We start from the raw sequence: 22,659 nt of genomic DNA on the forward strand, positions 1-22,659 counted from the left end.
TGATCTTGCCCCCCCCCCCCCAAGAACAAGGCTCTATTAAGCTCAGTCTCGATGATTGCTCCCTTGGCAACCCTGGTTGGGCAGGCGTTGACATCTTTTCAGAGATCACGACGGCAACAATTTATTGTCCCATTTTGGGTTCATTGGCATCATGGACTCCACTATCATTGAGGCTATGACCCTTCTAGAGGGGATTAGAGGAGTCAAGGAGGCTGGTTTGGTTATTTGATGGTGGAAGGGAAGACCAAAAACATCATTTCCTGGGTGAAAAAGAAAATCCTCATGCCCCTGGCGACTCAACCATACTTTTGACCACTTGTTCAATCATTGGAGGATATGTACATGGCATATGTGCATCTCTTATTGACATATGTGGCACGAAGCGAACCACAATGCATATAGTCTACCTAGAGTTGGTGCTAGTTTTGGAATCGCAGTAGATACTCCTATAAGCGGGACCTACTTGGCAATGTTTTGAGCTCTGGTCCCTTTTTTTGTTTTTTTTTATGCTTAGACTGTAACTTCTTTTCTGTATATTCATGTGTACGGGACTAACACCCATTTTGTATACATTACTTAGACACACATTTTTCGAAAGCTATAATGAGAACCCATTGTGTGGGTTGTCTGACTCCTTTTTGCAACTCTTTTGCATTCAACACAAGTTAACATTTTCGGTAAAGGAACAACAATTTGTATTCTACTTGACAAAAGAAAGTTGAAAAAGGTAAAATAACAATGTCCTTAGACTCAGACAGATCCACTCAGAATTGACTGAGTTACTTGGCCTCGACCTATGGGCATGGTGAGGGTTTTGGCCGAGCACATTGTTCACCATGCTTGTAAGGTATATATATTCATTCGTCGATTTTAAGTCTGAAAATGTCTAAATGACACTTTGGCTAAAGTGCGTGTGCATTTTCCATCACTTCTAAGGTTCGATTCCTCTCGACGAACATCGTAGTCATCTTTTTTATAACTCATGATATGTAAGAATTTTTTTTAGGAGTGTTAAGAAAAAAGGAGACAAGATCTCTTGCAAAAGGCATCTTGACGTAGAGAAGCCTAACCAACACGCCATTCAATAATTGATTAAGAAAGTTGGACGCAATACTACATACATAAATTTTTTGTCAACATGTTTTTTTTGAAAAAATTTGAGTTGGATTGGGGCGAGTTACTCAGACTTGCTCGAGTAACTCTCCTCGGCCAAGGCCCGAGTACCTTGACCGAGTCGATTTTCTAAACACTCTAAACTAATGTGAACCATTTCAATGAAGTCACTAGTGACCGAATCAAGAAAAAGACATCAGAGACCAACTCCTTAGACAATGTCTAATTCTTTCTTATTATGGATAATTTGCAACATCTCCATAGATTACAAAATAATGTGTCAATCATTCCCAACTTGACAAGATATAGTTGTCAAGCAGGGCATTGATATATATATGCTCTAACTTGAGGTGGAGTGTCGAAAGTGTAGTAGTTAGGGACATAAACATGGGAGGTATGGTTTGCCTCTAGCTTCTGGTGCTTCCCCTAGCTTGATCGACTGCCTCCTCCGCCTCTGCTTCATATCTATACCCCACTCTTTAGTAAACTCTCTTCTCCTGTCGCCTTTTGGTTCCTCTCGTGATGAGCCCAAGCATTCTCAAACCTTATTGGCCCCAAGTTATGAACCTTTGAAACCTTTCCTTCTTCTTGCTTGCTCAATACCCCCTGCAAGCACTAATCAATTAATATTCCCAACAACTCCATCCACCCAACATCCTTCCCCCTCTTTACAATTATTGTGTTAAACTTATCGAACCCTCTACCAAGCCCCTCATGTCCAAAACCAATCTCTCTTTGCCCAGATCCCCCCTCCTCCCCCCCTTTATAACAATTATATTAACTCCTTTAAACCCAGTGTCAGGCCACTCGCATCCAAAGCTAATCCATATCCTCCCATATCCTCTCCCACGGCCTCCCTTTCTAATGCTTCCTACCTGAAACCGTGGCCACCCCTAACCACCTCTTCGAACCCATCTTAGCCCAACCTATTCTGAAAACTCCCACCCCGATCTTATTTGTTAGAATCCCAGGATCCTCTAACCACATTATCACATCGTAGCTAGAAATTCTGCAGAACTCTCTTGTTGCCAAATTTTCCCGTAGGCACAACTCCAAGGGAATCAAGAAATGGGTCTCCTATATCTAGAAGTCCGAATTTATCACACGTTAACCTCTCATCGATGGTCATCATCTTCTTTCCTTTCCGAATCGCGAGCTTTGTCAGGCTGCTGCCCTCTCCAAAGGTCTCGTCTTCAGAAAAGGAAAACGTAATTTCTCACCTTGGAATCCCGCCTTTGATGCCTCTTGTCCCCTTTGGTTCTGGATCCAAGTACATGGGATCCCCGTCCTTGCATGCCACTCTACTGTCGATAGAGCAATTGGAGACCTGTGCAGTGGTTTCCTTAATTTAAGCTCCAATAGATCCCTGCATCTATTCGTCAAGTCTATCGCCATTCTCATTCAGTCTCCCGCTTTGGAGGTCCCCCCAGACCCCTGATCCTTGCCTTTGGGTCCCATCCCACTCCATCTCCATCAACCCACTATCCACTTATCCCCTCTATCGATCCTCCATCATGGGGCTCCAACTGTCTATGCTCCACGATTTGACCCTACCTGACATGCCCATTGCGGCCACCAGACACGTGGCCACCTCACGGACCTCCCTGCCAATCCTCATTCCTCTTCGAATTGTTAGCCACATGTCCTTTCAATTGCACTCATTAAAGGTGGCCTTTAATGCTCAACAGTCTTTTAAAGGCCGATCCCCCTTGCTCCACATCACTCTCTCGCCCCCCACCTTTCACTTCTATCCTATCCTTCTTCCTCCACCAGCTCCATCCAATACTCCTCCAATGTCACCCTCATGCCCCATGCCATCCTTCCCCTCTCCTCTGCTCCTCCAGAGGTGTGGTTGTTACACCTGCCCGCTTGTCCCGAGATCCTTATCATTTCATTCGCCACCGCTTTTCCTCCGTTCCTACCCCAACCTTCCATGTTTGACATGCCTCCCATGGATCCCTATTTTGTTGAAGGGAGGGCACCTCCAGCCTCCTTCCAAATGTCCAGGTTCCTTCCTCCTTTTCTAGACACCCTCTCCCCCTTCTCGTCTGCCAACTCTCCCATGCCTCCACCTTCACCGAGCTACACCTCTTCAGACACATCTATCTAGGTGTCATCTAGCCATCTTGTTCTCGAAGATCTGCCTTGGAACAAGCGCCACTCCTCCTTGATCCTCTCCCTCCTGGTGTATTCAATGCACCCCTCGCGATCTTTCCCCTCATCTAACCTCAGGCGTGTGTAGATTGCCAAACTCTCACTCTTAACCCCTTGTACCCCACTTCCATCTCCTCTCCTCCTCAACCCCGATTCTCCAACTCTTTAACTTACCTATCCCACCTGTCTCCCCTATCCTCTTTGCCCACTCAACCCAAACCCATCCCCCCATACATTTCCCTTCCATGTCGCCACAGTTCCTCCTATGCCCATGCCCTCTGCTTTCTTTGCCTTTTTCGAGCTCATCTTGCCACCACTTTCGAACCTCACCTCATCTTCATTCCTTGTTCACGACCCCCAATCTTTCTGAATTCTCTAGAACTCTCCTAGTGCCATTCTCTTCTTCCAACTGCCCTGGATTTGGCCTCGACCAAATCTAACTTTCACCTATCCAAGGGTTTCCTCTCCCATGCATAATCCCTTGCGACAACCCCTTCCCCCTCCACCTCTTAAAATCCCCCTCCTAATCATGCCTCCTATCCTTCACATCTCCCCTAAGTCTCCAAACTTCCTTCCCCTTCCTCTCTGCCCCTCCTCTTATTCCTCCTCCCCCAAACATCCACGTACTATTCTCACTCGATCTCCTGCAACATACCCTGTATTGTCCATATCTCTCCCTGCCACAAGTCTACAACACTCTTCTGCTCCCCCAGTCACTATTTTGAACCAGGTCATTGTCACTTTGCTGTCATCATCGACTGCTCCAAACACCCAAGAACCTTGAAAGAATCGACAAAGCTACTCCTCTTTGATGCATGCTGGAATCCATGGGCTTTATGTACAACAAAACTGCGTCATACCTCGTAGATTTTCTCATTGCCAAAGCCGGCAACGTAATCTGCTCGTCTTCTCCTTCCCAAGTAACCTCTACTCTTTTTAGCACCCCGTTGCGGCACAAAATTCCAACACTTCAATGGGAAGTCCCTACAAGGGACTGCATCACCCCCCCCACCCCGTCTTCTCTCTCTATTCTCGACATCTTCACATAGATCCTCCCTCCTCTGCAACAATTTTCCTCATGAAGACATTCATTTGGAATATCTGTGGCCTCAACCACCCTCACGAAAAGAGGGCCCATCTCTTCTCTATCCAGAACTCCTAGGATGTTCTAACTATTCAAGAAACTACTAAGTTCCTTTGTAGGTTATCCATAAGTTTGGGGTTGAGGTCCGTCCTCCAAGCCTTTGGAGCCTCGGGAGGCATCTGGGAAATCTGGAATCCATCCCTCCATTCACTTGCTTAATGCTTTGACGATCAATTCTCTATCTCCGTCCTCTCTAGAACCTCGGAGAAATCTTTAGCGGAAATTCTTTGTGGCTTATGGCTTGAACAGCCCCCACCTTCGTCCTTCCTTTTGGGACCATCTAGGGACTTTCTCTTCCTCTTTCCCCTACCCTTGGATTTTGGGAGGTGACTTTCAAAGCTATCCTTAGCTCTTATGAGATCAACCACCCTATACTAAGATTACTGCTACATAGCTGGTTTTGCGAGTTTCATTCTAGTCTCCATAATTGGGAGGATCTCTTTCACTCCTCCTCTTTGTCCAATCCCACTTCCTACCACATACCCATTGACTTTGATAGTAACCCCCCTTTGTCGAGTTCCAAGCCCTTCAAATTCGAGTTTAGCTTTGCTTGAGCAGCCAAATTTCAATAACCCTTTTTGTACCTGGTGATTGTACTATCATGTTTTTGGTTGGGCCGGCTTCCAATTGCAAAAGAACCTTTGCCTCCTAGAAAACAACCTTAAAAATCTACAACGACAACTTATCTCACAACTTTACTACTTCTGAATGATCCCTTCTAGCGGATATCCAAGCCTTGGATTCCCTTGAGGAATCGCGTACTCTCTCTTCCTCAGAATCCTCTTCCATGAAGGATCTCAAATCAAATCTCTTGCTTCTCAAAAAAGAAGAAATCTTCTGGTCTTAGCACTCTAGAGTTAAATGGCTTTTTGCTAGCAACAAGAATTGTCTTTCTTCCACTACATAGCTAGCTCCAAAAGAAGGTCCAACTTCATAATCCACATCACTATCAATGACATCCCTTTCTCGAACTTGACGGGCATTGGTCTCTGCCTTCACCTCCTATTCTCGAAACCTCTTTCCTCTGTAACCTGGCCTCAGCCCCTCCATGACACACCTTTTCTCCTCTTCTATCTCCTTTCCAAGCTTCTTGGCATGAAGGCCTTTTGATGTTTCTGAATTCTACGAGGCCCTTGCCTTCCTTGGCAAAGACCCTGCTCCCTGGCCAAACGAATTTCTTGTCGCTTACTTCAATGGGTTTTGGAATTCCATTTTTACCAATTTTCTTGCTTTTGCCTCTCTAAGTTCTTTCGTCGGGGATTTTTGGTTAAGAAATGAATGCTACTTTCATCACTCACATCCTCAAGAAAGAGGGTGGCAGTGACATAAGGGCTATCGTCCCATTAGTTTGCTTAATTATCTTACAAAATTCTCTCCAAGGTCCTTGTGTCTTCCTTACCTTGGTCGTTCATTCGGTCATCTCTCCTAACCAAAGAGGCTTTGTCCCCAATAGGCAAATCTTAGATGATGTCCTCATAGCTCACAAAGTGCTCCACTATCGGCACCTTCCCAAGTCTCCAGGTCTGATCCTCAAACTTGTTTGGAGAAAGGCATATGACCAAGTTGATTGTTCTATTCTAGATGAAGTCTCAATTCACATGGGTTGGCAAGAGCTGACACCATTGTTCCATGGCTGCATCTCTTTTTGTGTCCTCCATTCTCATCAATGGATCTCCTAGGGACACTTTTCCTCCTCTATGGGGCTTCGCTAAGGATAGGGGTGGTAATGGACCCGGAACCCGCCAGGCATACCCAACACGTGTCCGGGTATGGGTCCAAGTTTTGGAACCATGGGTAGGGTCCGAGTCCAATAAAGGATAGCCGGATAGTCCCAGGGTCCGAGTATGGGTCCTACTATACTCGACCCGTACCCGGACCTGAATTTTTAGTTTACCCAAAGGCCAAAGCCCCAACCCTAAATCATTTCAATACTTTTCGTCTTCCCCAAACAGCCAAACGCCATCGCCATCCTCCCTCTCTACAATTCTCCCTCTCAGTTTCTTGGAGACATAGCTCTCTCTCTGAATCTCGAATGTCTCTCTCTCTCTCTAATCGCCCACCTCTAAAAAATTAGTTCTTTGTTGTTCACCATTGTAGGCTATAAAAAAGGAAGCTCATAGTGAGGGTGGCAATGGACCCAACTAGACCCGGGACCCGATGGGTACGAGTATGGGTCCAACTTTTGGACCCAACAGGTCGGGGTCGGGTACAAGTCCAAAACCTGGACCCGAATACATTTGCGTCTGGGTCCGGGTCCAGCTAGACCCGACCCATTGCCACCTGTAGCCAAGGAGACCCCCTTCCCCTTTTCTTTTCACGATTGTTGCTGAAGTTTTCAGCCAGTCCTTGTCTCGTCTTTAGTCTATTGGCTGCCTAACTAGCTTCAAATCTTCAAGGTCTGGTATCTCAATCTCTCACCTTTAGTATGCAAGTGACCCTCGTTTCTGTGATGACTCCCCAACCAAAGTTGAAACACTTCGCTCCCCCACTGCTGCTTCGAGCTTGCTACTGGGATGTAAGCCAACCTCCCCAAATCCAGGTTCTTTCGCATTAGTGTCCCTCTCGACACTCCTTTTGACCTTGCATCGAGACTATGGTGCGGTGTCGAGCCTTTCCCCTCCAAATATCAAGGACTACCTTTGTGTTTGGGCAAGCCTTGGAAATCTCTTTGGAGCCCTTTGTCAAACAATTCCGGAGGAAGTTGGCCCTTTGGAAGGATCACTTCCTTTCCCTCGATGGTCGTATTACCCTAATCAAGGCCTCTCTTTCCAACCTCCCCATTTAGTTCATGTCCTTGTTCCTCATGCCCTCCTCCGTTGCTGTTGTCCTCGAGTGGCTGATAAAGTCTTTTCTTTGGTCGGATGATCCCATTAAGCACAAATTCCATCTTGTGGCTTGGGAGAAAGTGTGCCTGCCTAAGCCCTTTGGAAGTTTGGGTATTTGCAACCTAAGATCGATGAACCTTGCCCTCCTTAGTAAGTGGTGGTGGCAATTTCGCTAACCATCCGCATCTTTTATGGAAAGCATTTCTCTTTCAAAAGTATGGAGCCGACCCTCATGGTTGGTTCCTTCAAAGTCGACTTAGCCATTCTTTGTCGACCATTTTTAAGTGCCTCTGCACCTGCTACCTACTCTTCTGGTCCCATACTAATTTAAACATTAACCGTGGAGATAGGGTCTTTTTTTGGTCAAACCTGCTGGATTGGTCAGCAACCTCTCAAAGAAATTTGGCCAAACATCTGTAGCGCAATACACTGACTCTTCCCATGATCCCCTTGTTTGGACTCCTACGTTTTTGTGACCTGCTCTCAAACCACGAAGCTTCTCAACTCTTAGATCTCTTAAACCTTTCTTCCTCTCAAACTTTGTTCCTCATTTAATTATCTAGGCCCCCTCCCCTTCGAGAATCTTTAAGGTTCAATCTTTTTATACCTACATAACCCCCCTATCCTCCATCTCCCCTCCATAATGCTTGCCTTTCTCCTTTGCCTCCCAAGATCGAGCCCTTTAGTTGGCTTTCTGTCCTTGGCCATAATCTTACTGTCGACCAACTCCAGATAAGAGGCTTTCCTCTTGTTAATCGTTGTCGTATATACTTCGATGGCGAGGAGATGAATCACACCTTTTCCTTCACTGCTCCATGGGATCCCACCTTTATGTCATTACTCTCAAGGACTTTAATTAGATGTGGGTCACCTCAGAACCCATTTCCCTACTCTATTCATTGCCTTTCCGCCCTCCCCCCTCCCCACACCCCACACCCCCCCCCCCCCCTTCCCCCCAAACAAAAATAAAAATGAAACAACTTGTTGCTAGCATCTTCCCTTTGGAGAACGTTGGTCATGGTTAACTTGCTAGGATGAGAAGAACTCCAGAATCTCCAAAGGTACCCATTGTTCCATGGCTAGCATTGCTGAATCTTCTTGTAACTTAGCCATCTTTCAGACTGCAGACTATAAACTACTTAAATCGTTTTCCAATTCTGATTCCATTTTACACTAGGCTGACATCATTTCTTTCTGCCCGCCCAAACCCTCATGCTCATCCTCATGGTGCCCCCTCCCCAAGGGCTCATCAAACTAAATTTTGATGGGTGCTCTTTGGGCAACCCTGGTCCTTGTGGCTTTCACGGCATTTTTTGAGACTGCAATAGCAAATATTATCTCCATTTTCACTGGATTTCTTGGTCTCAGTGATTTTACTTGGGCAAAGGCCAAATGCCATGCTTCCTGGGGGAATGACCTCATTGTGAAGGGAGACGATGCACACGTTATTTCGTGTGCCACTAGGAGATGCCAGGTCCCTTGGCGTCTTGCTACTATTTTTATCACATTCTTCTTTTGTGACGGCCCCTTTGAGTCGGCTTCTGTCGTATTTGGTGGGAGGCTAAATCCAAAGCAGACTTCTTAGCAAACCAGGCTGCAGTTATCTCTTCTCTTCTCTCTCTCTCTTCTTCTTGTCTTCCTCCTCTCTTCCTCTCTCTCTCTATCTCTCTCTCCATCTCTCAATTCTCTCAATTCTCTCTCTTGTATCTCTTTTCTTATTGCTCTTTCTTTCTACTGTTTTTAGTAATTTTTTCCTCTTTGTAGGTTTTCATAGAAGGCTTACACTTTGCTTGTTTCTTTCCAAGCATCCAGCTTGGGGTTAGGCCCCCCTCTCCATCCCCGTCTTGTCTCCGAGCACCCGGTCTATAGGCTTCTCTCTCAATCTTTTTCTTAAACTTCTCCTTTTTCTTTTGCCTTTCTTGCACAGATCCCATTTTTTACTGCATTTATTTTTGTACAACACAATTTTTTGGCTACCTTCACTGCACTTACCTTGTCTACAAAACACCTGTTTTGGACAGCTTGCCCAACCACCACCACCACCACCCCCCCCAAAAAAAAAAAAAAAAAAAAAAAAATGGAAAATTTTTGCCCTTTCTCTTGCTCCTCATCTTCCCCTTAATGCTCAGTTCCTCTCTCTCTCTGTCTCTCTACCTTCCCCTTCTCCCTTCTTTTGGCTTGTACTCTATTATTCTTTTTTATGGTTTATCTTTTATTTTTTGTATTGAAGCACCAGCTTGTGGGCTTGCCAATTAAACACATTTCTTATGAGTTTTTTGTTATACAATGTTATGTAATAGATTGTCACCTTCAAAACGTTAGGGACATAAATTGAATATCTTATTCAATAGGGTTATATAAGTTAATTACTTACAAAAGGGCATTTCTTGTAATATTTTCATAACAAAATAATAAATATATGCTACTGATTCCAGAGGAGGATCATGGCACTTTTTCCTCTTCTTCTAACAAACCTCTCTCTCTCTCATCTCCTTTTCTCTCATGCACCTGTGTCATTCCTCTTTCTACATCTTCTTCCCCTTTCCCTTCACATAAATCTAGGTTTTATCTTCAACTCTATCCTCACATCTCCTACGAATGAAAGTAACTACTGTGCAATATATCCAGGCTAATCAGTTATCTTCGAATCCTTAAGGTTCCTACAGAATCAGAGAGTCCATGATAGTGCCTCTCATAAGCTCAAAATACTTAAATCGCAGAGCATCTGTGTTTCACTGCCAAAGTAGAAAACGGGTAGGTCAGCTTGGTTTGTCTTTCGGACATCATGCCATAATACACCATATATCACGGCAGAAGAGAATGGCTCACAATTCTCAATAGAAACCTGAAGGCTGATTGGATGTCTCTAGCAATCCCGCCTATATCCCTCCATTTTATCACAACCAAGGTGGCAAGGTCCATTTACCAAAAGCTCCATTCATGCTCCAACTCAATGCACTCCCTCCATAGGTCATCCTCCGCATAGTTCAGTCTCAAAGCCCTTAATGAGCATTACTTTTTTAACAACTAAGAGTCAATAAATCCCCAATCCTCCTTTCATTGGAAAACAAACTACCCCCCACAAACCACCTCCCCTCTCAAAAGTGGAATTTAAGTCCCACACTAATCTTCACCATAGGAAGTCATTATGAAGCTCTACCAGTCTAGTAACTAAAAAGACTGGCATCTACAATAAGGACATGTTCTTGGAGATAGGGCATGGTACCCTTAAATAGGGTCACACTAACTTCCAGAAAATTATCCTTTTTTTCTGGTCAGTATGTTTTTCTGTAATTCATTTTATGACAGTGTATAAACATGGAACATAAAACAAAGAGTGCCCTGAAAGAGGTCGCAAAAAACCAAAGGGAACAAGAGGGTGACCTAAAATAAAATAAGGCTTCAGGGTGGCCCATTATAGTAGTGTGGAGGCAATTACAAAGTCAGATCTTGTGGATCCCACTCTAGCAAAAGAAGCTGTGAGCGTGTTCGACTCACGTCAATTACCAACAAGATTTACATCAAAATTTGAGTTTCTTTTATGGATGTCTTCAGAAATGCCTATGAATCTCCATGGCCATGACACTACTTTCTTGGCAAGTGCCATAAGATTTATTGAGTCCCCTTCAACTCTGAGGGTGCTCCAAGAGGCGGAGGCAGATGAGTATCTTTTTCTTTTTGCTACATTGGTTTGTGCAGGAACCTCATTGTACCAATTTGTATGAAGATATACAATAGCGAGGCATTTGTAATATCATATTTTAAAAATTCCTCACCACAAGCATCCCTCAATCCCTCTATGTATTTAGTCACCTCACTACATTTGCTCTATGTTATTCAGGGTCGACTGGGGGTTTGTATTCTCATCTTTCATATATGGATTTTTTTCTTACATTCCTGGGGGTTAATCCTTTATTTCGGGATGTTGTTCCTGTGTTCTCCATTAGTAAGACGTTAATTTCCCTTTACCACTGGTTTCTTTCTTGCAATATGGCCCAAATTAGAGTACGTAGAGGCGTTTCAAAACTTTCTTAAGAAATTATTTTTGAACTTCTAATAGATACAATTTGATAGGAAGTTATGGATGTTTGAGCCGGGCTATGGCTCCATTGTTGAATCTCCAGGTGATTACTTTCCAAATCTCACCCACCAAGGAACAAGTACTGAAGAGGTGATCGTGGTTTTCAATCTCAGATTTACATAGAAGTATTTCAGCAACAAAGGTAACCCCATTTTTGCACTTTTATCAGTGGTTAGTAGCCTCTTATGAGAAGCTACCCAAGTAAACCACGATGCACTCATGCGTTTGTTTTTTTCTGTATAGCTTCAAGTGTTTAATTTTTACCGCATATTCTCTAACCATTTCATGAGCTCATTTTGAGGTGATTTCTTCATATTCATTAAGCACCCATCTGAGCTTATCTTCACCCCTAGTCCACATATAGGTATTCCAAACTACTCGTAAGAGGAAGACAAAATGTATTCCCAGCCCAAAAGTGGGAGATAATTAGGTCTTCCAAGGTCCGAATTCCTTTTGATTTCTTCCCCATAGGGCAATGAGGAATGCCACTGCTGGTGCTGAACATGCTAGAGTGATGGTTTGCATATCAGCTGGCATCGAAAATAAGTTTTACCTGCCCAGTTGTGGTGGCAGCACGTATACACTAAAAAATGTTTTGGATGCACAGGTCCATGATAAGGTGTTCCCGTGAGTTGCTAGGTCTGACCATGTGAAGCCCCAGAATTCCTTGTGGACTAGCACCCATTCAATGATTTGGTTCTTTATCTAGTCCCAGATTATTGTCAATTGCAAGCTCAGACCTTCAAATTTTCACTAGTTACATTTCCACCATAATGACCAGATAATGGAAATGATACCTAGCCTCCACAAATTACATCTATGGGGAAGAGAAGGCATTCTCCATTGTTGTAAAATAGGTTCCAAGAGATTGTTCTTCCAATTCCAAACTAATAACTTTGTGTACAACTAAGAAAAGAATTATCTACCACAAAATGGAAAACAGTATGTGCATGCGAACCATTAACTAGAAGTGAAGAAAGAACCACATACCATTAATACACGGAATGGAAGAAATGAAATACAACAGAGAATTAAGCGGGAGCACTAATGGAAATACCCAACTTTTCCAATACTACAAAAATGTATATCAACCAGGGGAAGATCAATATGTCGGCTCACCATAAAATCGGAAATAAATCGTTTTTATTTTAAAAATTCCGATGAAAAAATCGAGTCAAAAATACGGATCGGCAAAAATACTTTATGTAAAAATATTGCAAATATATCAGACTAGGTCAAAAAATCGAAGTGAAAATAACGGACACGTTTGAAATAAAATTAAGTAGAAATTAAAATAAAATTAAGTAGAAATAAAAAAAATAAAATGATAAGTTGCTGATAAATATACAATATTAATTTTCTAATTAAATTCTTTAACAAACATCACACATAGTACATAATGCAAAAAATAAAAGAAAGGGCAATGTGAGATAAGTAGAATTGATTTGGGTATATTCATTTCTCTCTCTGTATGGTGACAGTCCCTTTATAACCATAGTTAAGCAATGGGAAGATGTACACCTTTTTTGGTTAGACGAGCAACAAACGCAATAGACCAAGAAGAAACACAAAACAAGAAGGCAAGCATTATGCAGAGTGATAGAGAAGCAAACACAAAATCTTCCATAAAGATATACAGAGTGAGAGAGAGCATGCATAGGCACAGAGAAACAAGATGGAAATAAAATCTCAGAGAAGATGAAGAGCACGGTGGACATAAACCCTAATCCAAGATTTCCAGTCATGAATTAGGTTTGGGGATTGAGCCCTAATCTGGTTTTTTTTTTTTTTTTTTTTTAAGCTTATGTTTTAGGGATTTACTAATCCAAGATCCAGTCATGAATTACGTTTGAGGATTGAGCTCTAATGTGGTTTTTTTTTTTTTTTTTTTTTTTTTTTTTTTAAAGCTTTTGTTTTTAGGGATTTGAGATGTTGTACAAATTGTGATAATTTGGGACTTTGAGCCCTAATTTGGATGGGATTTTTTGGTGGAATTTTGCCAAGTCAAAATTTGGGGATTTTTTATTCAATGGTTTTTGTGGTATTTTATTCTAATTTGATTCAATGGATTTGAGCATAAACCCTAACAATATACTTGGGGATAAAAATTTATTTTTTAGGGAAGTTTTTTTTTTTTTTTTTAATATACTTTTTAGGAAACATGGAAAAAACAATTACATAAAATAGGAAAAAAAAATTCATCTTTTACAAAAAAAAAATACAGGTAAAAAAGGCAAAGTTTTTTTGGGCCACTTTTTTCATAAAGATCAATAAGGCAAGTTTTAAACGTTTATGTGAAACAAAACGTGTATTTTTGCCGATCTTTTCAGAAAGTCATAGTTTTAAACGTTTTTGAAAAAAAATCCGTATTTTTTAAGAAGTAGTGTTTTAAACGCCGACTTGCTAACTATGATATCTACTTAACCAACCACTGATGCAACTATATATAGGACTTACTAGCGAAAATAACCAAATCGCCTCATAAATATAAGTTGCAAGATAGTGGTAAGAAACATAAATTGTCATATCCTTGAGAGGCTCATATCAATGTTGTACGATAAACTACAATCCGCAATTGCATTGTTAGTTCCCTATCACATATGGCACCTGGTGATTGAGTTCGCAAAGTTTTCCTTGGTTAGAAAAAGCTATAAAAGAAAATACACAATAAAGGATCATCTTTTATATGCCTGAATTTGCTTCTAAATGTTTATTGATTTTTCTGTTGATTACAATTTTATTTCCAGCTGTAACAATCAACTTCTATCAGAAACATAAAGTTCAGTAGATGAGAAATGTAAATTGCTGCTTTTGGATGAAAATGCAATCAATATTCAACTCATCGTAGTATGCAGACTGACCAGTATAACCAAAGCTGCATGCTTATCTCTCCTGCAATTACTGGGCTTCCCATTCTTTGACATGTTCTCCGCAATGGCCATTGGAACTTCCAGCGTCTGCCTTGCAATCCTGACATACAAGTTATAAAATTTTGTTATTTAATCGAAACAGTTACATCACTAAGGTGCATCCAGTAATCCACATCAGCATCGTTATACATGGATAAGATAAAAGGTCACAAGTCGTTCAAAGACCTGCTTTTCATGGAAATCAAACCATAAGAGAAGGTATTGCTCCGGAAGCAGAGAAGCACAAATAGATCAAATGAAGCCCATACTACCAGTGTTTTGTGAATGAAAACTAGTATGATGCATTCTTCTCTTTTAACTTTTGCAAACACCAAGGAAAAAACAGAAAAACCAACATTCACAAATAAATTTAAAAATACCACAAAATGGGAGGTTGCAAAGGGATAATATGAATGGGGCACATGTGTACAGTTACAGTTGAATTCCATTAAGGGGTGGTCAGTTGGCTAGTAGGGTCTTCTCCTTCTGTAAGCAAGTAACCTGCAAAGGACTGACCACTAAAGGATGCCCACACTGATGGATATCACACCCACAAACACGCAAATGCAACATATGCACACGCACACACACACATGCACACACACATGCACACACACAGATCTATTCTTTTAACTCCATGTGATAACAGTGCCCAAGTCTCTGTCTAGTAGAAGTGCCTTTTCAAATCATCCAGTATATTGCAGCATTTTAGCATCTTCAGCATCCAAGACTGGAAAGCTGAATTTCTGAGGGAGTAGGGGAGGGAACAAGTGGGATCAATGAGAGAATCAAACTTTGTGAAGTAATACGTGCGCGGAACCATGCTTAGATCAGTTAGGTGAAGAACTAGTGGTCACTCTTTACACAAGTTGAATTAAGTCTCTCTCAAAAAATCTGAAGTATATCCATATCTAATAATTTTGAAAATGATATGTCATAAACACAAATTTCGGACCATGTTTTGATGATTTTGGATGTAGTGCTTCCCTGAAACTAACCCTGATCATCTCAAATAAATTCAACAACGTACATCACACATTATTTATTTTCTTTGGCATAATATTCTAGAACAAGTCCATCAAGCACATCTATGTTTGTCTAATCAGTAGTTCCATACTTACATGCATGCCTGTGTGTGTAAGTTCAATTTGTAACTGGCTTTCAATAATTTTCACATTTGCTGGCATTTTAAAAACTCTAGAAGTCAAACCATCAGTTCAGAATAGGGGCTAAGAAAAATTTTCGGGAGATCTATCAAACTACCCTTGAGAGATGCACTATTTTAACATTTTACACATTTGCAACTATACAATTTATAATCATGTGTCTTTTGATGGGTATTTTGAAATTAAATCAAACTATATGGGTAAATCTTAAATAATTAATCTCTCATGGGTATTTTGATAAATTTCCCAAAAATTTATTTAATTTGTCACAATCTTTAAAATGAACACCAAGCTAAATATAGTTAACAAATCTCTCTCTCTCTCTCTCTCTCTCTCTCTCTCTCTCTCTCTCTCTCTCTCTCGCTCTCTCTCTCTCTCTCTCTGTGCAAGTGTGTGTGCTGCACGTACTCCCTCCCTTCCCATGAATGTGCGTGTGTGATAGTGTGTGCGCTGCATGTATGCGTGTGTATATGTAGAGAGGGAGAGCAGCAGAGTCTCACCTCATTTCCATCTGAGGCTACATGGTTTCCAGGACAAAGGTTCTGGTCGATGTTTTCTGACAAGATCATAGTAGGCACAAGCAATTATTTAGACCTTAACTATCATTATCTGACTTACTCTTGATTTCTGGGGATTTTCTCTCACAAGCCAAATTGGGGAAGCAGCAAGAGCTTCTTCTGGGAGCATGAAAGTAGAAGAATTTGAATGAGGATTGCCTAAGAATGACCTGGGAGTCACCTTGTATAAAAACAGGAATGACAACACTGAAGAACAATCAGGCTACTGAGATTTCTCTTTCTTTTCTTTTCTGTTATTTTGATTCTTGTGTATGGGTGTTGTTCTAAATATTTCCAAATCTACAGGGTTTGTGGAGTTGATTCTGTTTCAAGGTGATAGTTCTCCTAGGCGCGCACATAAACACATCTAGAGAAGCTATGACTGAGTGATAGCACCATGTTGTTTGTCATTGTGATCAAAGTAGCATAGCTCAAAAGAATAGCCTAGTGGCATCTGCTGGTGCACCATCCACTCTCGTTTGTACTTGTGCCCTCTGACATTTCCGCATTGCCTTTGTAAGAAACTGTAAGAAAATATTCACAATCTAAACATCCCTCCGAAATATTGCAACATTTGTAGGACGTAGATCCATGGTGATATGGTCTCAGTACCCTCAGCAAACTACCTCAAAAAGTACATGGAGCAGTGTATCACTTTGAAATTTTGCAACCACTGGTAAACAATGCACAACATAAGATAACAAGAACTATGTTCAAATCCATTTATATAACTAAGAACTGGAAAAAATCCATTTACATAATTAAGAACTGGAAAAAAAAAAAAAACAAAACAAAAACAAAAAGCAGGAGAACAGGCAGAGGCACTTGTATAGGAGGTTCATGCAGTTCGACTGGTGGCAACAAGCTAATAAGGCTGCAGATAAGACAATAGGCTGAGAACTACAATCCATACAGCATTTTCTACACCCAACCGTCTTTAGCAATAGAAATGTAACATAATCTATGGAAAGAACATGACGATTCCCATATGCGCATTTAAACATGTGCATTTTGAAATCACCCAATAAATTTGGGGAGACCAGTGTTTCAAAAAGCGCTAGGCGAGTCCTAGGCGGCCTAGGGGGTCCAGGCCACCCAACGCCTAGGTGGGCACCCAGGCGGGCACCCAGAACCTGGCGGCCCACTCGAATCCAAAAAATATTTGAATAAAAAAATGATCTATTGTATAAAAAATAAAAATTAGGTATTTAGGGAGTTTGATTGCTCGATCTTCAAACTTCCATCTCAAAGATGCTTCTAAGGACTCAAAATCTTCTAAAAAAAACCCCAATAGATTTATAAAACATCAAAAATTAAATCTAATACAATGGGTGATGTTTTGATCAATTTTTATCAACTTTGAGAAACCCTTCGATCCTAAAGAAATCACCAAAACTAGTGTTTTGGAGGCTTTCTCTCTCTAAAATGGGCTCCAATAAGTTTTAGGTTTGCCCAGAGGCGGAAAATTTTTTTTTTGTATTGATTTTTTTAAAAAAATATAAAGGGTTAGAAGGATGGTTTTAAGTTCATTGCGCCCGCCTAGGCGGGTTTCATACTGTCTAGGCGGCCACCCAGGGACTGCCGCCCAGATTGGTCGCCTTGGCCTAGGCGCATGCCTAGGCGTTGGGCGGTCCGCTTTTTGAATCACTGGGGTAGACAAATCAAAGAGGCAACATGGATTTCTAAAAAAGTGTGAGTTCACATAAACATTGGAGGCCAATGTAGACAACTCATAGAAATCAGTCTATGTTCTGTTTCATTTCTGATGCATACAACAAAAGAAATTTCTCACAGCAAATCCATTACAGATTGTGTACCAATTCCTCTGGAGGAATAATACATGAAAATGAACCACAAGGAAAATGATTCAAACCTTATTGATGTTTCTAGCAAAGTTTTTGCCTTATCAAGTTCTGCAATTTCCTCCAAAATGTTACCCTTACTTAGACGACTGGATTTGAGCATTGCTACTCTAGCCAACTGAAGAATATTTGCAGCAACCTATAACCACAAAACAGCAGTGTCGCTCACCTGATTTCTATTCATTTGTATAAATATATTCTGAGAAATTTTCTTGGCGTATAAAGATGTTAAAATAAAAATAACATAGAGTGGAAAGGGCAACGTAGGTCATGCATGAGCATGCAATGGAGTGAGACTACAAAGAGAAATCAATAAGTAAACCATATGCTTCTACTTGCATTGGCAATGCGGATGAAATAGAAAATGGAAAATCTCAGACGAATTCATATATATTCAACTTTGAGTTCCTTGTTCCCATGAAGCTCTTGTAGGAAGTTTGTGACCTCCAAATGCATTTTCAGTTGATTTTGCCTTTGAACCAGTCCAAATTAATTATAATCAAATAGTGTCCATGCCTGTTATCCTTGATTAGCATGCATACTAGCTTCAGGGATGCACATTCTTCGTTTCCAAGGTTGCGAATAGCTAATACCAGACCGATACTGTATGGACTGGGTTGTAAGGTTTGACTAGTATATATTATGTCTAGTATGTTTTCCTTAGGCTGCCAAGGACATTGTGGTTTGACAACTTTCCAAAGTCCACCCAATATACAATTCGGTGCCTTTTTGAGGAGGCACATGCTTACAGTCTTACAACTTGTATTGTTTTAACAATATCTCAGTGTGATGATACTGAGTTAGTCACAGTAACTGGGATCCCCTATCTCACGCAATCTTGACACCAAAAATATATACTCTCTCTCTTAAGTCCTTAATATCAAATGTGGACTTCATCCATTTTTTGATATGAATCAAGAACTAAAATTTAGTACCTGCTAGTAACATGCTATCCACATAAACTGCAAGCAAAAGAATAGAACCCACATTTGTTTCCATAAACAATCAAAGATCTGCATCGCACACTTGAAAACCAAACTTGAGGATTTTAGAGGTGAATTATTGGTAACAGTTCCAGGATGCTTGCTTCAACCCGTCTTGATAAATTAGCACACCATATGTTCCTCGCCTTCCTTGGCGAATCCTTCTGGTTGCTTCATATAAACTTCTTGATCAAGATCTTCATTCAAAAGGCTGTCTTCACATCCAACTATCCAATTCCATATCAAGAAAAGCAACATTAATAACAAAAATCCGAACAGTCCTAATGCTTGTAACTGGCTAGGAACTGTAAAAGAAGTTAACAAAATGTTTCTAAGGAAGGCCGTATAACTATCAATGCTAACATTTGGATACAACTTTTCAGAAGCCACTTGCATCTGACCAGTTCTACTCCTGTTGGTGCATCTACCAATTCTCGAGCTCCATGGTTCATAATAGAATCCATCTCCTTATGTGAGGCTTCCTTCCATTTGTCACAACCGGGAGACTCCATGGCATCACATTAGGTCAAGGGATTGATCATTTTGGAACTCGGCAAGGAAGGAGAAGAAATATGGAGGTCTACAAACTCTAGTACTCCTCAAAGATGGAGATACAATTGGAGGATCATAAGGAATAGAAGAAGAGAATATGGTTTCAAACTCATCAAGAACCCTAATATCTTCAAATTTCATCCTTTAGAGGGACCCATAAATTCATCCTCAAGAAATAAGCATCCTGACTAATAATCAACTTAATAGTCTCCAGATATACAAATTTGTAACCCTTTGTTCCAATTTCATACCCATTGAAGACACAACAAATGGCTTTAGGATCTAACTAGCATCTTGGATGACATGGGATACGAACATATGCAACACAACCCCAACTTGACGTAACTAAGATTAGGACTCCTACATGTTTATTTTCCATAAGAAAAACATAGATAAGGTTCTAGAAGGAATAAGATTAAGAACATGATTAGCACCCAATAGTGCTCAATTCCAAAGATTGCAATCGAGGCTAGAGGAAAGAAGTAGGCATCAAACAATTTCAACTAGGGTTCGGCTTTTATATTCCGCAAGACCATTTTGTTAAAGAGTATAGGAAAAGGTGTTTAGATGAATGATGATGCCATGTGCCTTAGAGGAACTATCAAATTCACTTGACATATATTCTCCACACCAATCACTTAGCACTTGGATCTTCCTTCCCAACTGATTTCAGCCTCTGATTTATATTCATGAAATTCTGAAAAAAAATCTACAGACGTGTTTGAACGGATATAAAGAACAATATGTGGAACAATCATCAATAAATGTGATGAAGTATTCAATAGTCCAACTTGTTCTTGAAAGTTTCTCTTGTATAACATGATGCACTACTTCTTACACAAACCAGACTTAAAAAGAATCTTAGAAATATCTGTGGCCAAGATCCAAAGTTTCTCTTGGGACCTGCAGGCAAGATCCAATGTTTTGCGTACAATATCTGTCATGCTTGATGAGTATGACATGTTTGTGCCTAGTTCAAATCAAAAGTATCATGGATTATTAAAATGATGAGGTCTTTCATTTGATGTTATTTTTCTTTCTTTTTTCTTTTGAATAAATTTCAGTTTGCATATGACACTCCGCCATGCCTATCTTCAGCTGGATCATTTTTCCTGCTACTTGATGCAAATCAATGGGGTATGAAACTAAGTTCAAGAAGTTAGAAGCCCTTAACGGTTCCAATCAGACATTATCAATAAAAACTAGGATAGGTTCGTGGGAGCAAAATTCAAGGTGCTTGTTGATTTAGTGAAGGAATAAGGGTGTTTATCGGCTTCCTTGGGGAGAGGTTTTCTTCTGGGGGCTTGGTAATTCCATAGAGAACCAGTCTAATTTCAATATCTTTATCTTTTCCTTATTTTACGTAGTGAGAAACTTCATTGTTTCTCACAAGGGACAGAAGTCTACATTTACCAATTTTAGAACCAGGTTACATACCACCATAATCCTGGAAGTTCTATTCATTTCATCTGTGATTCTTTGAGCCAATGTTCTTGAAATACCCATATAAAATATGTGGTAAAACACAGGGTGGAGATCAAATCAAATGTGACACTCAAATTTAAATTTCTGATGGATCAGCAAATAGTGTGCATTCATGAGTTCAAGCCAAATGTAAAGTTTTATAATGAAATACACAAAATTAATTTCCTTAATAAGTCTACAGGTCACATATTTAATTCTGATAGAATCGACATGAGAAGTTAAAAAGAGAGAGATCTCTAGAAAACCTGGATATGGTTCTCATGAAGAATAGTTTTTCTGGCATCAAGGCACCTAAAAAGACAGTCATGAAGTAATGATCAAGAGATTTCAATAATGAGCTTTAGCAGATGGAAAAGAAATGACTAAAATAAGAGAAAGCATGATGCTCAAACTGGAATGCAACTCACCTTTCCAAAAGGTCTTGTGCCTCAGATAAATTCCCTAGTGATTGGAGAGTCATAGCCAAACTTTCAGCTGCCAGCACAGTGTCCAACGAAGTCCAACCCTAGAATGAAAACAATTTAGTGCGTAAAGGCAACAGCTCGTACTAAAGTACGTCATATGGACAATGGCAAGCAGGTAGTAACCAAATAAGTTTAGATGGAGATCCATCACATTGATTTTGAGATGCTAACTCGAAGAGAAACAAGATCACTTAAGGGGTGGATGTGTTTGGCATGTGGAGAAATTAAAAGAAGCAAGATAAGGTCATTGAAAATCAGGTTTTTTATGGCAATGAAACACAATCAAAATGCGATTCGAGAATATAACAAGTGTAATGAAAAATCAAGGTAACTACATATTATATGCCAGTCCGAATAGATATGATAATCTCAAGGGATATAGCATATTGTAACACTACATAAAGGAGAAGCACAACAAGAGAAGCTAGAACAAAAAACTTAACATGACTATTTGGACGTGTGGCTAGTTGGGGTTACGAGGCCATTTAAAGGCCTTATGAGAGTATGTAAAAAACTTCACTCTATTGGGAATAAGGATCCAGTGGGAGCGAGGGAGGCATTTTTGATGCTGTGACTCACCTGAGGTTGATGAGCTAGGCCCCAGATGATGTCTAAAACCTTTCACCCCTGGGCATATGGTACAACCGAGGAGGGCTAGTACGGCCATCCCTTGATGAGGTCATAAAGAAGCCCAGGGTGGTTGGCCAAGGGACTGTGTGATCCTTGTGTGCGGTTGGCTGGCCTAAGGGGACAAGGGCCAAAATCCAAGTCATTACCATCGCAAGGCATGTACACAAGATAGCCACCTTGAAAAGTGACCCATTAGTGATGTGTACGTGCAAAAGATGACTCCCTATACCATTGTGATAATGTGCGAAAGTCCTATAGGACTTGGACTTGGACTTGGACTTGCCCTGGGGGGCAACCTAGAAGGTATGATGTGTACATGTGTAGAGAAGAGATGACTCCCTGCACCATTGCGATACTGTGCGAAAGTCCTATAGGACTTAGGCTTGCCCCGGGGGGGAACCTATAATCCATGGACTAAATCCATGTTCTCTTCATTTATTGACTGACTTTGATGAACCAATCATGAACTCCTATGATGGAATGTTGGTCATGAGTTCTGTAGAGTTAAGTTTGAGAAAATGACTGTTTTGATAGTTGTTAGTATAGAAGGAGTGCCTAAGTAAATTCTCATGATTCTTGACCCGATGGATCCAATTCCAGTTATATTATATTTAAATATGTTTTCTTTGAATTATGGAAGATTAAACTGAGTTTTTAAAATGTTTTGTATATTGTATATTATTAAAACTAATTTTTATATAGTTAAAAATGGATTTTTTAGCTTTTTATGAATT

At 40.6% G+C, this 22,659-nt stretch overlaps 1 protein-coding gene across 9 annotated transcripts in view; it reads right to left on the reverse strand.

Annotated features, from left to right (window-relative positions):
• LOC18423794 (Tetratricopeptide repeat (TPR)-like superfamily protein) overlaps positions 1 to 22,659 on the reverse strand; it is a 59,337-nt gene that overhangs the window by 6,048 nt on the left and 30,630 nt on the right. For 8 of the 9 annotated variants that reach the window (XM_020675688.2, XM_006828391.4, XM_020675683.2 and 5 more), the window contains 4 exons: positions 21,239 to 21,336; positions 21,077 to 21,122; positions 17,823 to 17,950; positions 14,179 to 14,287 (listed from right to left, as the gene is read on the reverse strand). In XM_020675688.2, coding sequence (XP_020531347.1) covers positions 14,179 to 14,287; positions 17,823 to 17,950; positions 21,077 to 21,122; positions 21,239 to 21,336 — 381 coding nt within the window. The remainder of the gene's footprint in view (positions 1 to 14,178; positions 14,288 to 17,822; positions 17,951 to 21,076; positions 21,123 to 21,238; positions 21,337 to 22,659) is intronic. The other variant, XR_016054449.1, reaches the window with a different exon arrangement.

The sequence above is a fragment of the Amborella trichopoda genome, chromosome 4 (genome assembly GCF_054954075.1).
Source record: "Amborella trichopoda isolate Santa Cruz 75 chromosome 4, AtrichopodaSantaCruz75HAP2 v2.0, whole genome shotgun sequence".
Taxonomy (NCBI): domain Eukaryota; kingdom Viridiplantae; phylum Streptophyta; class Magnoliopsida; order Amborellales; family Amborellaceae; genus Amborella; species Amborella trichopoda.